Source organism: Lagopus muta, chromosome 2 (assembly GCF_023343835.1).
Source record: "Lagopus muta isolate bLagMut1 chromosome 2, bLagMut1 primary, whole genome shotgun sequence".
NCBI classification, from domain to species: Eukaryota; Metazoa; Chordata; class Aves; order Galliformes; family Phasianidae; genus Lagopus; species Lagopus muta.
This window is the reverse complement of record NC_064434.1, coordinates 65295501-65311358: the sequence shown is the minus strand read 5'-3', so window position 1 is coordinate 65311358 and position 15858 is coordinate 65295501. Positions and strand designations below refer to the sequence as shown.

The window sequence follows — 15858 nt, the reverse complement described above, 5'->3', positions numbered from 1 at the left end:
TTACTACTTCTTATACAATCTGCTTCTGCAGTTTGGTATCAAAGATCTTGTCCCCACTTTATTTCATTCCTTAATGTGCGTAGTAGACACTAACAAGAACTGTAAGCTTTCACCCAATTAGCTTTTAGCTAATAACTTTTTTACATAAAAAAAATTATATTTTCCTTAACCACTGCCTCAATTTTAGAAAGTGATAAACAATACTGAATGTCAGTCCATTTTTGAGGGGTCAACTTCTCTCTCACTGAATACCTTGCTTTATAAGGTGCACCACTGAAATGTAACCCTGAAGCCCTCAATAACCATACTTCCCAGAATCCTAAAGCATGAGGGTTTTGTGAATATTTATTGAATTTTATTGAAATATACAGAATAAAATCTGACAGATCAATTCTTCAAATACATCGGACTGCACAAAAGTACATTATATCTACTCCCAATAAATTATATCCATGTTTTCACTGTGTGAAGTGTTGCACAGTGGATATTTCCTGCCACCTAGCCAGGGTTTAACCTACTGTTTTCTTTGGGAAGCAGACAACTTCTTGATGGTCCCTTAAGATTTGGCAATCTTTACAGAAGAAGCACATAAGGGAACACTGGATAGAGACTGCAACAGCTGAGGCAAGGGTTGTATCCTGCCTTCTATCTCCAGCGCAGAAAATGTGGTGCATAATTGGTGAGAGGTGCATGTGGGCAACACATAAGGATGAGTGTTTTGCCTGCCACCTGTTAAAAGATTGTTTTTTAATGACCTCTCAACTTCTGTGTAGTTGAATGACAATGAGATAATCAAATGCTAGCTTCAGTGTAAATTTGGCAAGGGATCTAGAGTTGCTCCCTGGCAGAATAAAGATGAATGCTTTAAGCATGGCTTACAGCTGTTGTCTTTTATGGGCAGAGTGAGCATGAAGCCATCCACAGGAGAGGATGCTTCTACAGAATTCATTACAAAACAGATCAGGCAGTATATGCTTATTGCAGCGATTGTCCTTTCCAGTAAGTTTGCAGAAGTTCCAAGTAGCAGGCTCACCAAGCCCATCTCTACTCACTACTAAAACATAAAGCAGCCTTGCCCCTGAAATAATACTGAAATAATTTCATTTTCTAGGTGAGGAAATGTACAAGCCAAAAAAGGATGGCTGCGTGGATTTGTTTCTGACTGCTAAAGTCTGTATAGCTATATATTCAGATCAGGTACTGCCCTTGAAAACCTGGAGAGCAGCCAGCGTGTCTCTTCCCTGGTGAGCTCAATGTAAACAGAGTTGGGCATAAGCAGCATTTGTTTTTACAGAGTCAGAGCTTCTCTGACTTCAAAGTTGTTCAGACCAAGATTTTTTTTTTCTATGCTGTTTCTTCTCTCTGCTTCTGGAAGAGCGATGTTTTCCCAAGTACCAGCTAAACAGCACTTAATTTGCAGCTGCAAAGTAATCTTTCCTCTAAGATCTTTGAGGAATTTCACCCCCAGACACGTACCCATGGCCATGACAGATATTGGCATCTTTCTGTTTGCAAGGTCCCATTGAAGTCCTCACATTTTTGGTTGCTTAGCCTCTCCTGTGCATGTAGTTTTGTAGACCATGTCTGAATAATGGCAGCACAGCCACCGGCACATGCAGATACTCTAAATCTAGTCACCTGAGCCAACAACTGTGGGCCCAAGGTGGTATGCAATGGTGTTTTCATTGCTTTCAGGAAAGAGTGAAAATAATCTGTGATACACCGTATTACATTTGTGTTTAGAAGGAAACAACCCCTCCTTTTCTTATAGGTAGGTTCATACTGAACTTTTAAAACAGACATGGAAATTCTTGCACTTGTGTAAGGAATGCTTATTTTGTGGATGTCGGTAGTTGGGGGAAAAAATTGAGTCCAGTTCTGCAAAGAGTAATTTTTTTAAACTTTTTAATTATACAATCCTTGGAATTTCTTAGAGGGATGGTATTCAAAATAAATGATTGAGTCCTTTTTTTCCCCACAACTTTGCATGGCGTTAATTTCTATATGTACTAGACTTTGTAAAGGGTTGGGTTAGGCAGTCAGGAGCTGAAATGCCTCTACTGCACTTCACACAGCTTGCTAATGCATATTCAATTAGAGAATGAATCTTTTAAAACTAACTGTGGACTCAAGGTTTAGTTTTAACAGGATATTTCCTGTACTGTATAGCTTCTCTATAAGGAAATGGTTTTTTTTTTTTTTTTTTTTTCTGTGAAGAAGGTGGAATCACTACAAAACTGAGGTAGAAAAACTTACCCAGTAAAGCTAGTTCCTTGAGCCAAAAAAAGTGTTTTGTTTTTTTTTTTTTTCACTGCCATTCCAGACTAGCATATTTAAATTGATACACCTGCATGTATGTTAGCTTTCATTTTTGTTCTCCAACAGTTAACATTTATTGGCTGGTGTAAACTTATTTTCATCTGGTTTCACAAGTTTTTTTTTAAAAAAAAAAAAAAGAAACTGTGCTGTATTTATTAATCATCACCAAGACTCTTGTACATGTTTGTTGATTTTAATGAAGTCCTGAAAAAGAAGCCGATATCTCAGATACAATTACTTTCCCACAGGTTTCATAAAGACACATAAGTACAGGAAAGACTTCTTGTTATTGCCCACACAGAGGGATAGCTGGCAGTACAGTCTTTATTACATTCAGCCTACACAGAAGAGGAACATCACGAATGCTTTAAATGAGGAAAATGTGTTGTTTATAATACATATCTTATTAGACATCAGAGAATCTAACCATAAGACACACAGCAGTAGCAAACTGGGCTTCCTGAGCCTAGCTGCTCACAGCAGTGCATCATTATATATTCCTATACAGTATATACTCCATCAATCTAGCAGCATCAATGCTACGTGTGCTGCTTCTATCACTAGGCTGCCATAGCTGGAACTGCAGAGCTTCCAAGAATAGATAAGCACTTCACTAAATCAAATTTCTGAAATCAGATTCTTAAAGCACTTTAAAAGTGTCAGTAGGATTGGGGTCTGTCTGTTAGAAGAAGCAAGCAATTTCACTTCTATCATGTGAGATACCTGGATCCCTTCTTGATCTGAGTGCACATCTAGCTCAGCAGAAGGTTTTGGTTTTTAATTTGCGTGTTTGCTTGCTGTTTCTTGCAGAAAGATTCACTGAAAGTTACCCATTTTAAGCAGTGAGAAATGGTCCTGGCATTGCAGCAGTCATCACCTGGTATGAGTTCCTGACTCAACTCCTGAGTCTTGCCCAATGCAAATAAGCTATTTATGTGCCCACAAGCAAGAATAAAAAAAACTGCATTGAAAGTGCAAATTCAAGCACTCAAAAGGAAATGCCAGAACTGAGACCTGAAGATACTCAATTTAGCTGTCCTTGTCTGTATGGGGGGGATTTCTTAACTGTACATATCTGAATCCACTCTATTCTCTGTTCTGGAGGTTAGAGCTTAAGGAAAGTTCATCTGATTCGTTTCTATCATCAGTGTTTGATAGCACTTAAAAAAAAAAAAAAAAAAAAAAAAAAACACAGTGAGGACCTGACAAACCTTGCTCTTAATTATAGAAGCACTGTTTGCTACCGGCTTTTCAGTTTCAATCATTACCATGGAATCTAACAGCTTTCTAAGATTGGCATACTTTTCAAACTTCAATTTAAATAAAAGGGTTACATTATTCCCATTTTCCTGGTTAGATTTTTTTAAAAAGGCACATTCTGTCAAATTGAGGATTTCTTTCCCCACTGTAGATTTTTCTCAAGTGTAAAGCATTCACGAATTGTTAAGCTGCAGCTTAATAATAAAGAAAACAAGAAGCCAGATTTTTATTATAATTTCTCAGAAAAGGAGGAATGTAAAAATAGTCAGCTGCAGAGATTTTGTTCTCAAAGCCAGATCAGAAAAGATATATGGGTACAACAACATTTAGTACCAGATGCCTGATTTCTGAATACTTGGCTCATTAAAAACGAAATACCTAGATCCTGAAGGAGATGCCTTCAACTAAAACCCAGAAAATCTGTATGTGTAGCACAAAACTGCTTAAAATAGCTAATGGGGATGCTTAGCTGAATTACACACTACCTCGCTTTGGGATTACAATCTCGTCTCCCTACCTAGAAGTGCCCCTTCCTAGGATGTGTATGCAGTGTCAGCCTTTCACAGCTTTCATGGATGTGCAAATACCCTTTACTAATCCTCAGTAGTTAGACCACTACTAGCCTGAGTATGTTAGTGAGCTGGATTCAATGCTTCCATGTCTGCATGGTGCAAGCGTGCTAAATCTTGGCCTCCTTCAAGAGTACATGTATTCACCAAGAAGAATCTTACAAAGCCCTCAGGTCACTGTCAGGTCTTAACAGCCCAGACCAGCCTCATGTGAGACCTCCACTCACATGCTCTGCCCTCAGAAATTGGGCCCATTTAAGTTCAGGTCTGGACATTAAGCTTCTGCATGAGCTATGTAGGAGGTGGATGCACTGTCAGTTCTGTCTCTGGCCTTGTTTCAAGACTGAACCCATGTTGCAACCTTGACCCTCTGACCTCATCTCCTAGTTAGACTGCCTGAACAAACTGCACCACTTATTGTTTCTTCAGGAGGTCATCAGCAGAACCTGCTCCCTGCACTGTGCTCTGGCTGACAAAGTTACTGCTAGTGCTGTAGTCAGCTCTCTGATCCGGACTTGTCCTCCTTTGTGCAGCTGCCTTGCCCTTTCTGCTCTCTGATAGATACAGCATCTTGCCCTTCCCATGTGTGGCCTTCTTAGATGGGATGCTTCCCTGTAACTTGGTACTCAGTGTGCTCCTGGAACAAGCTAGAAGTCTTGCTTATATCCTTCTTTTGCCTCTCCATAAGCAACTTTGAATCACAGAATCCTTAGAGTTGGAAGGGACCCTTAAAGGCCACCTTGTCCAAAACCCTGCTGTGAACAGGGATGCCTACAGCTAGATCAGACTGCTCAGAGCCCTGTCCAGCCTGACATTGGATGTCTTCAGGTATCCTCCACCTCTCCGGGCTGCAGCGTCTGATGCACGGACTCAGATGAGAATGATCCAAATCATTTATTACAAGTTCTCACATAACTTATATTCCTTCACAAGTTTTCTAGCTTTCCAATCCACCTTTACATGTCAACAGAGCATTCTACAAAACATTCTTCAACTGCTCATGCAGGCGCTTGTCCAATCAGAGCCATGAGATGTTCTTTCTTCTAGAGATGTCCTTGGTTCTCATGCTGTTTATCTTGCTTCACAGCTGTTGCTCTGAGCAGTTTTTCCTGTATTCCCACACCAGGCAGCCTGTCCCAGTGCCTCACCACCCCCATTGTAAAAAAGAAACTTCTCTCCAGTCTAAACTTCTGTGCTTTAGTGATGGCTTGGAGTATTTAAAAAATACTTTTCTACATTCAGGATGAATAGGGATGCTGTATGGCTGCTATGGACCAGGATGTCATAGATCGTGACAGAGCACTCCAGCCCCAGCGTAAATGCACGACCTGCGGAGCTGACAACGCCGCCCGCGATGACGCGTCATCCCCAGCATGATCGCCTTCTGATACTCTGGGTATTTAACAGACGCGGTTCTTGCTGTTCCCTATTCAGGAAGCCACTTGCGACTCCACAGCCAAAGCCGAGCAGCAAACGTTTGCGCTCCCATAGGCGGCGATCACAGCGCGTCAGGATACCCGCTGCTCGTTTGCATGGCTACCACCTGCATCTCATGGTGTCCAGGCGGATCAGCCGCTATTCTGTTCCCCAATTTCTCTCTCAAGCGGCAGATGCACACAGGTGCCCTTCATCTCGCAGCCCGTCCCCAGACGGCCCGCATGCCGCCACAGCCCAGCCCGCTCCATCTCTGCCCCTTTGCCAAGGCTCAGCCCGGCGTTCCGTCTCAGAGCCATCCCAAAGCAGACAACCCGAGGCGGGGGGAGAAGTCTCCCCCCGGGTCGGGGAGGAAGTGACATGGCGGCGGAGAGGGAAGGCGAGGGGGCCAGGGAGCCGCCCGGCGGGTGGAGCCAGGCAGCCCCGCCCGAGCCCGCCGCCTCCCGGCGCGTGCAAACTAGTGGCAGTTGGCGAGCCGCGGCTCAGCGCGGTGCCGCCCGCTCCCGGCGCCTCAGCGCGCGCCCATGCCCAGGCTCGGCGGCGCCAGGTACGTGCTCTTTCCCTGGCGGCCGGAGGGCTCCTCAGGTGCGGGGCTGCGCCTCTCGAGCCGGCTGGCGCCCGGTTTGGAAACAAACAACAAAGAGCCGTCTTCCCCAACCCATCAGCGCCGGCGGCCGGGTGGGGTGTGGGAGTGTGTGCGCGGGGCGAGGCGAGGCGCGGCGGGAAGCGGGCTGCGGCCACGAGTTCCTCGGTTCATCCCCCACCCGCTGCCGCCGCCGGCCGCGCCGTGTCTGCCGCCCAGAATCTTCCGGCGCCTCGCGCCGCCCCGGGGTTTCCGTGGAAACGGGAGGAGAGCGGCGGCCTCACCCCGGCGGGACGCTGCAGCCCGGCCGGGTGGGGGGTTGGGGGAGCGTCCCCTTTCCTCCATCCGTCCTGTCGTCCCGTGTCGGCGCGGCGGGGTTGTTAGGGACACGGGCGGGGGTGGTGGTGGTAGTGGGCGCACAGCCCGGCTCGGCCGCAGGCACAGGTAGCGGGGCTGGTTGATGTGAGCTGAGGCGTGGCGAGCGCCGGGGGACGGAGGACGGGAGCCCCTGCCTGGCAGCGCGCTCGCCTGTAGAGCTCTGCTGCCTTCCTGAGGAGGCTTCGGTTGAGGGAAACAATAGCTACGACCGAACCGAGTGTTGTGGCTATTAGCAGGCGTGGGGGGAGCTCCGAGGAAGGGTTGTGAAGCTAAGGTGCAACCCCCTGTACAATTTTCTCACTAAGTGCGTGCGTTTAGGGCTGAAAAGAGGACAGAATAAAGAGTCTGCTTAAACGATGTCATGTAGAAGGTTTGGGTCATTATCATACGTTCCTAAGTTATAACTATTTCAGTGCTACGTATAGAGCTCTAGGAGCGATGTGCCTTACGCAGGTGTTTGTGTGGGACAGCGTAACCTTGTTGCTGCTGCATGGAAACCGAAATTCTTTGCAAATGGGAGGATACAAGAAGGTCCTTCTCATCCCCACCCTCTCCCAAAAAATCCCATGAGTGCTTCAGTACAAACAGACGTGCACCCAGCCCGGGGAGCTGTATGGACACTCATAGCCTCAGCTGCTGCTAACCACTTCTCCCTGAGAGTGAGTTGCAAGGAACTAAAAGCTGGTGGAGTGGGGAAGCAGTAGGTGTGCGGAGCAATGTAAGCTCAAGGCTACGGCCTTCTTTCTTCACTAACTTCTCACATGGATATTAACAGCACTTTAAACACACACTAATTGGCTTGTAATATGCTAGGGCTGCCTTTGCATAAATGCTGACTGCAGTGAGTTGATGTGCTGTAAATGTTTGCTGTCATTTACTGCCCAGCAACTTTCTCTAGCCGTTTGTGACAGATACAATGCTGCGTTTTTCCAAATACATTCTGCTGTACTATGGATTTATGTTCATTGTAGGAATTTTTTATAAATTTATGCATAGCTTTGCTTTTTCCTTTTAATGTTCTACATAACAATGCCTGAATAAGCTGTATCTAAAAATGAAATGGTAGCAGTGTGTTATAGAAGAAAGAGGGCCAGAATTCACGTGAAAAAATATATCTGAAAATATGCCTGCAACGAACAGAGGAGGCATTGTAAGCTGTTGGTGGGTAAAAGTTGCTCTTAAGCAAAGTTTGGTTGTATTGTTGGTAAGCATTTAAATAACAGATATTAGTATGTCCTTCCCAAGAAGCTGTAAGCATTGTATTTTCTGACTGGAGAAACTGCACAGAGGGGACAGTGCTGGCCCGGAGGCACAGAACAGGGGATAGGTCCAGGAGCAGCACCTAGTCATGCAGTTCTTGAGACCCAGTAAGTGTTGGTTTGGGGGACAAACCTTGCTCTGTGCAGCCAAAATTGGGAAGCAGTGAAACTGAGTTCAGCTTCTCAGGAAGGAGCCGTGCTTTCTTGAGGTGATGGTTGTGCATCATTTACAGCTTAACATAAATATTGCAACATAAAGAAGAAAGGCTGCCTTGGGAATCCAATGGCTGTACTCTGTCCTGCTGAAAAGACGTGGTTTATTGTCTTGCTTTGTAAACCTTGATTTTGTATATTGCTGAAAGGTGAAGGCTGGGAAGAGTGCCCTGGAAATCTCCTCAACCTAGGCAGGTACTGTTATGACTCTGCTAGGGCTAGCAAATGTCATTCTCGCACGTGTGTCTGCAGCCCTTAGGACTTGTATTAGTAGTGTTGGTCTTTAAGAAGTCAAATGTGTGCTGCTTGATGTAGACGAGTACTTCCCTAACCAGATGTATCACCACTGTGCTTGCTTGTATATCCTGAGAAGGGTGAAGAGGAACAAGAGAGCAGCAATGCATATTAGTGCACTGTGCATATCCTTTAGTCAGGGAAAGCTTTTGCAGCTGTGGATCTCCTTAATTGGAGAGAACTTTATGCAGGGCAGCTGTCTCCCCAGGTGTGTTTCTTTAGCTCGGTGGGATGCATTGGGTTTGTCTGTAAGAAAGGAATGTGACTGAAGAGCAGTACCTGTATGCTCACTTGGTTTCAGCACTGGTGCTGGGCAGCTGATAGTGTCTTTTTCTCGACTGCTTCTGGTGAGGGCTGGCTTTCTGTAGCTATTCGGTTTCAGGGGTTTGGGGAAGTGTTTCCAGCAGTCTGTTGTTCAGTGGCCATTCACATCTCGCTGTTGCTATTACCCTTATCACCTCTGACTAATGCTCCTGTGCTTCCCAGAAACTGCTGAATCATTTCATTTTCTTGCCTTTTCTTTCTTTTTTTTTTTTCTTATTCCCCTTTCCTTCTCCAGTGCCTCAGAGTGGAGATGTGGTAGGGTCAAGGTGAGGTCATAAAAAGAGGAAATGGAAATGAGTGAGAATAACTGTATTCTGGTGCAAGGACAATGATGCTGTAAAGTCTGCTCTCAGATAATGCCAGGAAAAGATAATGGCCGTAGTGGTTTTCCTGAAAGGGAGCACAAGGAGTAATAGGGGCTGGATGGGGAGGGCCAACAGCTGTAGTGAACCCACACTGGGAGATGCTGGGTTGTGCCCTGATAACAGTTGTCTGCTCTTTGTTTTGAACTTAATCTTCTTACTTCTACAACTCCGCTTTGGCCTTCAGCTCTTTTGTGTGCTTTGTTAAGCTCATAGTGGCACGGTGTAACACAGAAGTCATTTTCTGTTGCTTGCAAATGAGCTGACCTGGCTTGAGGTTTTTGCTGTAGCATAGATAACAGGAACAGGGAAAGGCAATTAACTAGTTCTAGGCTGGAAGGAAGTCAGAGATCACCGAGAGAAGGTTTACTTGCCAGAAGTTCAAGAGCTGCAGGCAGAGACTTGCGTTGTGCTCTCATGTACATGTGTGATTGTTTACTGTATCTCCAAATTTTTGGACAAATATGTCAGAATATGACATTAATTGCTTTTTTTTTCTGATCAGCAAAACCAAATTTCAGTTGTATATCTTCAGCCAGCAGGGTCCAGGTGAATGGGAAGGCTTGCCTGTACAGATTCAGTTGGCAGATCGTGCAATCTTTTTTTGTCTCTCAGAGAACAGAGGGGCACCTAACTGAAAGCTCGTTTTTAGAGGCAGGAAAAAAAAAATCTTTGGGGGAAATCCATACATAGAAATAGGATGTGATTACACAAAAGGACTACTGTGTGAAAGTCAATCATGTCCCACTTCTGCTTCTTTCTCTGGGCTCTTTCTTCACGTATCATTGTTTTTCTCTTATTTCCCAAAGTGCTGAAAAGCATGGTAATACTGTTATTGCAGATGCTACTTTGCACTTCTGGAAGCTCTCCGTGTAGCAGCTGACTCTTGAAATAAAATCGAGATTTTCCCACTTTGCCACGGGTGGTTTGTCAAGGGTTAACAGTGCTTTAGTTGATTTTATGGTTCTGTGGATATGTTTAGACAGTGCTGAAGCTTGCACAGACATTTAGTTTCTTTTCTTTGATCTAATACTAGTGAAAACTACATTGAGAACAATTCAGTAACATCAGTGTCACCAAATCAACAGGCACTAGGCAGCAGGGATACCACTGTCTTCCCACAACCAGCAAATGTAAAAGAAGCATCTAGAGGAGAAAAGTAATTGAAAGAGACTGTCCTGTCTTGTCACCTAATGGTGGCAGGCACAATAAGGTTATAAATAAGCAGAAGGATAAGAGGAGTGTATGGATCCCAAATTCATTGAGCCTTTGTAGTGTTGCTGCCTAGTTTTCACATGGATATGCATAATCCTCTGAGTGCGAGCATAAGTACTGCATTTCTTCTGACCTATGACAAAAGAGCTTCATTCCGAAATGAAGCCTTGTGAAACTGTCCTATGTTCATTTGAAATTACCAGGACAAAGGCTCAAAGCCAGGCATTTAAAAGGGTTTAGGCACCTGAAGCTGTGCAGAGAAAATCCAGGTTAGCTGTTGATGTACTTTATTTCCTTCCTAGAAAGTTTGTAAAAATGCTACTGGATTCTTACCAGAACGTTTAGGAACTGTAACATCTTGGCACACCTGCAAGTCAATGCAGGTCAAGTAAATGCACCATTGCTAAATAAATCATTTTGCTGGAAGTCTACGGTGGCTTTGACTAGCTGTAACTTTAAGTGCTGAGAATACATTGATTAATTATATGACACTTGGCAGTTTCTGGGGGATAATGTTTTCCAAATAACAAGAACGAGCAAAGCTTGTCGAGAGATTTCTTTTGGCTTCAGCAGGATTTGAATGAGGACCAAAATGAAACTTCCCTTTATTATTGGACTCGATAAAGCCCATGTCTGTGATAAAGGCTTTTATTCTCTGAAGTTCTCTGATTGTATCAGTCTTCTAGGGGACTGATGACAGGGGGAGGATGAGGAGTCTGGTTAAGTTCTGAGTTCACTGTGTAGCAAAACAGTTATGAAGCATATGTCTTTGAGTCAGAGATAAGTGAAAACTGATGTAGAGCATGACCACTGAAGCATGCATAAAAAGCAGTCACCATTATTTATTTGTTGTTTTGTTGTGTTGGTCGTCTTTTTTTTTTTTTTTTTTAACCTGGGATCTGAATGTCTGATTGCTTGGTGTGGAAGTGCAGCTGAGCCTTTTGCTGACGCTAGAATATTTTTTTTCTTGGGAGGGGAACATGCAAAATAAAAGAAAATCTCAGCTGTAAGACCCAAGTGTTTCTAAGTATTGGGTGTTACCTCTGTGAGGTAGAAGTTGCTTTTCTTGGAACAGTGCATCTGGATGCTTCCCTGCTGCATGCATGGAAAATACAATAAAGAAGTATTTTCCTGTGCTTGGTATGGGTTACATCTTGTGCATGCATCGCCATTTCAGTTGTAGTATGTGATTTTCATAAAGGAGAAATTCATATTCTTCAGTGTCATATGCTAGCATACAGCCACATTTAATTAATACTTGGAGGTGAACAAAGATAAGTCATCTTAAACAGAAGATTCCCTTTTTTTTTTAGCGTTTCTTCAGTATTCAAAGAGCATATTAATGAATACTTTCTCATATTAATTAAAAATATGCAAATGGATTAGTTGAAAGATCCAGTTCTTCAAAATCATTGTCAGAAAAAGAAAAAAATCCAGCCAACCTAACAGCTCACTGAAGTTGTAATCAGGTGGATGGCACTTTACATTTCCAGCACTCCTAATTGCATCTTGTGATTTGTCCTGGATGTTTTTGGATCCCCTCACAAAAGAGGTCTGAGCTATTCCCTCATAGTCCTGCGAGGAGGAAGCACAGTGGGTGCTGCGAGAGGGGGAGAAGGTGGTGCTCTCTAGCTTTAATTTCTTCTTGGATACAAACAGTGACAGAGATTTGCGTTTGTTGTGTGCATGTGTGCTATACAATGCTATCAATTTGGTATGGAAGATGTACCTTCTAGTTTATAGTACAGCTCCATCTAAATTGCTACATACTTGATTCCTGTTTCCTGAGGAACAGAAAAATGGAGGGAAAATAGAGGCCATTAGGTGAGTACACACATCCTAGTTTGAGCAGTCTGCATTTATACTTTTTACAGTATCTTTTGCTCTGAAGATCCCAGGCATGTTGGGTGCATCCTTTTCCTCTCTGCCATGCATACCTGGCCTGTCGGAAACTGTTGAAGGGAAGCTGGAGCACAGGCAAGAAGGCAATTAAAGGAGGATGGACCCTGGAAACCTGGCAGGTCATGGTTCTGAAGTTGGTTCTGCCATGTGACTGTCAGGCTTTGCAATAGCCTGGTGAGCTCCCGGTGTCTAAGATGAGAGTAGCAAGGTAGATCTTGTCAGGCCTGCTGAATAACTGGAATTATTCCTGGACCCATCCGCTCCTTCCACCTGAAATGAGTAACAAAAATCTGCAGTATTTTCTAATCCTATTAGTAAGGAATTTGATCTTCAGCATGTACAAATGGAGTTGCTCCAAGTCCATTGTGAGTGGTCGCAGAACTTCTCTGCCTGCATAAAACAGTGTGTTAGTGGTGTCTGCTGCTGACCTGAAGTTAAAGGTAACAATTTTGTGGTCTTCTTAATTACCTAACTAGGGGTAAGAACTGGAATATTAAAGCTTTAAACTAATGGTGTGAACTGTGTTTCATTGGTGCCTTGCACCTAAAGCTGGTTTGGATGCAGGGCAAGGATTTCGTCTCTCAAGAGCATAGGCAGTTCCTGTACCTCGCACTAGCCCTTGTGGTGTTGTGAATGTGATTTACAGTCCTTTGAAAAGACAGCAGTGATCAGTGCTAGGCAAGGAAAAAAATCGTGAGTTTTCATAGAAGAGGTTTCCCATGAAGAATGGTCCCAGCACTTTTTTTTAAGTTAACCCTGGTTTAATGTAAGCTACTGAATGCGCCTTTGTCTGTTGTCTCCAGCCCCCACCATCCCACTTCTTCTAGCTCTTTTAAAAAACTTTTTTATAATAAGCATTGTAGAACTTACTAGCTACTCTTGTGCTGGATCTATTCCTGAAACACAGAGCTTGTGAAGTGTGCCCTTGATGCTGGGTAAGTGCCATGACGCAAGTGGCAACATTCTGCTCTCCTGGCCCTCCCATTTTCTTAATTTTTAATTTGTTAGTTTTCTGTGCATGTAAGCAGTGTTATGGGTCTGACCACTGAGATATTTCCCACAGGCTGTGTGCTGTCCCTCAGATAGGGAATTGCCTCATGTGCCTCATACAGCACCTTGAGTGTTCTGTGCAAGTTCATTAATTAGGACAAAAGCATATGTACATGCATATTTATATATATAAAATATATTAATGGATACACTAGGTCTATATACACAGTATATATGAGAGAAGGATGGGTTTGCTGCAGACATTCAGATCCTCTCGTTTGAGCCTCTGGTACTTTGGCAGGAAGCTGATCACTCACCAAAGTGTGTTAGTAGAAGTGTGTTTTGAGGGTTTTGCATATTTATTTGTTTTTGCAGGAGGAGAGTGCCAGCTAACAATAATACACGGTCCTAGTTACCTTTACTAAGCACTTAATGGTGCCTATGGTGACTCACGATTGAGTATGGTGTTGGCCGCAAGTACATGATACAGATACTTGTTCTGGACTCTGTGTGTTGTTCACCTCAGATACATCTGAGGAACTGTCCAGGTCACTTACATCTGTCACACAGTCTAGTTCACACCCTGCCTAGATTCTTACGTATTTTCTTGTAAGATTGTGTTTATTGTTTAGTTCTGCTCTCTTGCTCAATTCCTAAATTTGGCCAGTGTTTACATTGCCTTGTTGTCGGGACACGTAGCTTGTTAGATTGGTGGATGTAGAGAAAGTAAGAGGAATCGGGGGAACTTTGTGGTATACAGAACTGAACTCTGATAGAGTCCTTCAGCTCTTAAGTATCTTCATGCAGCTCGCTCTTTTAGTTTTTCCCGAGGAAACAGCAGATAGTTGTGATTTTGAGAAATATGTATTTTGTAAAGTATTAAAATCCAGGAGCTTGGGTGGGAAACTGCTGAAGAGGAACTCTTGGCATACAGGAAAAGAAGCAGCTTGCCTTCTACTGCCATTTTTGTGGATGTCCTATCCTGTACCCCAGATGACTGCTGTGCTTCACCCAGCCACATTTTTTTGAGAATTTCTTTAGAGGCTTGGAGAAGAAGTGCTTAACTTCAAGGAGTTTACCCTTATCAAATAAATGCTTCCCTCAACATCAAGCTCTGCTGACCCTATGTTTCCTAATCTCAGCAGCCCCAGGAGTTCTAGATTGCCTAACTTTAGATTTAAGCCCAGGTCCCTTTGGTGCCCTCTTTCAGCTTCCTCCTCCCTGAATATTTAATTCTCCTGGAAGAAGACGCAAGATTGAGCTGCTGTTCACCTAAACTTGGCAGTAGCTCTCTGTCTTGCCCTCCCTTTTCTGCACTGTGCATGCCTCTCCCGAATAGCCAGCATCCCCTTGTATGATTCCTTTCCATGCAGTAAGGGGGCAAGCCCTGAGGCTGTCAAGGCAAACTGCAGTGTTTTACAAGCAGACAATATACAAGCAGAGATAAAGAACTCATATTCTGGCAGGCTTGAAGGGCTCGCATGGCTGTCTTGCCCTAACATTAGTTGACAGCAGGAAGAAAATAGAAAGGGGGGAAAAGCCTGGGTTACTTTTGTTTCTTTAGTTTGGACTCTGTTATGCTAATTGTCTCTGTGCTTAATAGAAGATAAATTAAAAATTCAGTTTTATAGTATGTTGACTTCACAGTGATGGCTAAAGTCCACCACACTGCTCATTCACTCCCCCTTCTCAAAGCAGTGAGGGAGAAAATAGGATGCGAAGAGGTTCAAGGGTTAAGATGAGGGCAAGGAGATCATTCAGCTGTTACTGTCATGGAGTAAACAGACTCAGTATAGGGTGATTAATATAATTTATTACCTAACTGACTAGAGCAGTGTGAACTGAAAGTGAATTAAAGACTTCTTCCTCCCTGCCCTCCATCTGTCTCCCCCCATTCACCCTCTTCTACCTCTTCCCTCTGAGCAGTACAGGGGAACAGGGATTGGGGGCTGTGGTCAATCAGTAAAGTTCTGTCTCTGCCACTCCCACAGGCTGCAGCTTTCCAAGCGCAGCCTCAACGCAGCTCTATACCGCAGGGCATATCCTTCAGGACTGCAGTGGTCTCCACGGGCTTCAACCTGGGGCTCTCTGTGGGCTGCAGTTCCTTTAGGCCTTATCTACTGCTGCACTGCGAGCTCCTCTGTGGCTGCATGTGGAGATCTGCTCTGCATGGTGCCCATAGGCTGCTCCACCGTGGGTACTTCTGGGCTCTGCTCACAGAGGCCTCCCCACCCCTGCCAAAATCTTGCTGCATGAAGCCAATACATATGTCAAGTCTCTAAGCTGGAAATCCTGAAACTTGCTGGTAGATAATATTCATTCTTCAGCCTTTAAAACAGCTAAATGGAGTGATTTCTCCTTTGCAGCTGTGCAGGTTACAAAACAAGCAGTTTAGGAACATGTGACCTCTAAGGAAAGCTGAAAAGCTTTCTGGAGTTCCTGTAAGTGTAGGGAAAAGGTGTTAGATATGCTGAAATGTTTCCCCACTCTGAGACTTTCGGAAGAGGTGATACTTTGGTAGTTGCCTTTGGGGGAGAGGGAGAAGCGATTCAAACCTTGATTAAGCATGAGGCACATAGGTAACTCTTCAGACTCTTTTTTTTTTGCCATGTCATGTATAGATGCATACCCCTTGAACGCAAATACACCTGTGGACACAGCCTTGCTGTTTGCTGACTTTTGATGCTCACTGACAGGAGGAGCACAAGGGCTTCCTGTGGCTGCCTTGCCTATACATTCCATATACAGAAACAGTG

At 44.1% G+C, this 15858-nt stretch overlaps 1 protein-coding gene across 6 annotated transcripts in view; it reads left to right on the top strand.

Annotated features, from left to right (window-relative positions):
- The window catches only part of AGPAT4 (1-acylglycerol-3-phosphate O-acyltransferase 4), a 79358-nt gene that overhangs the window by 5270 nt on the left and 58230 nt on the right, over nt 1–15858 (top strand). Inside the window, exons 2-3 of one of the 6 annotated variants that reach the window (XM_048938027.1) lie at nt 5391–5544; nt 5640–6129. The exons of 2 other annotated variants lie outside the window; for them this stretch is intronic. In XM_048938027.1, coding sequence (XP_048793984.1) covers nt 5503–5544; nt 5640–6129 — 532 coding nt within the window. In that variant the 5' untranslated portion in view covers nt 5391–5502. Of the gene's footprint in view, nt 1–5390; nt 5545–5639; nt 6130–7190; nt 7262–8564; nt 8657–15858 lie in introns of those variants that run through there. 3 more of the 6 variants (XM_048938026.1, XM_048938030.1, XM_048938028.1) reach the window with 3 other exon arrangements.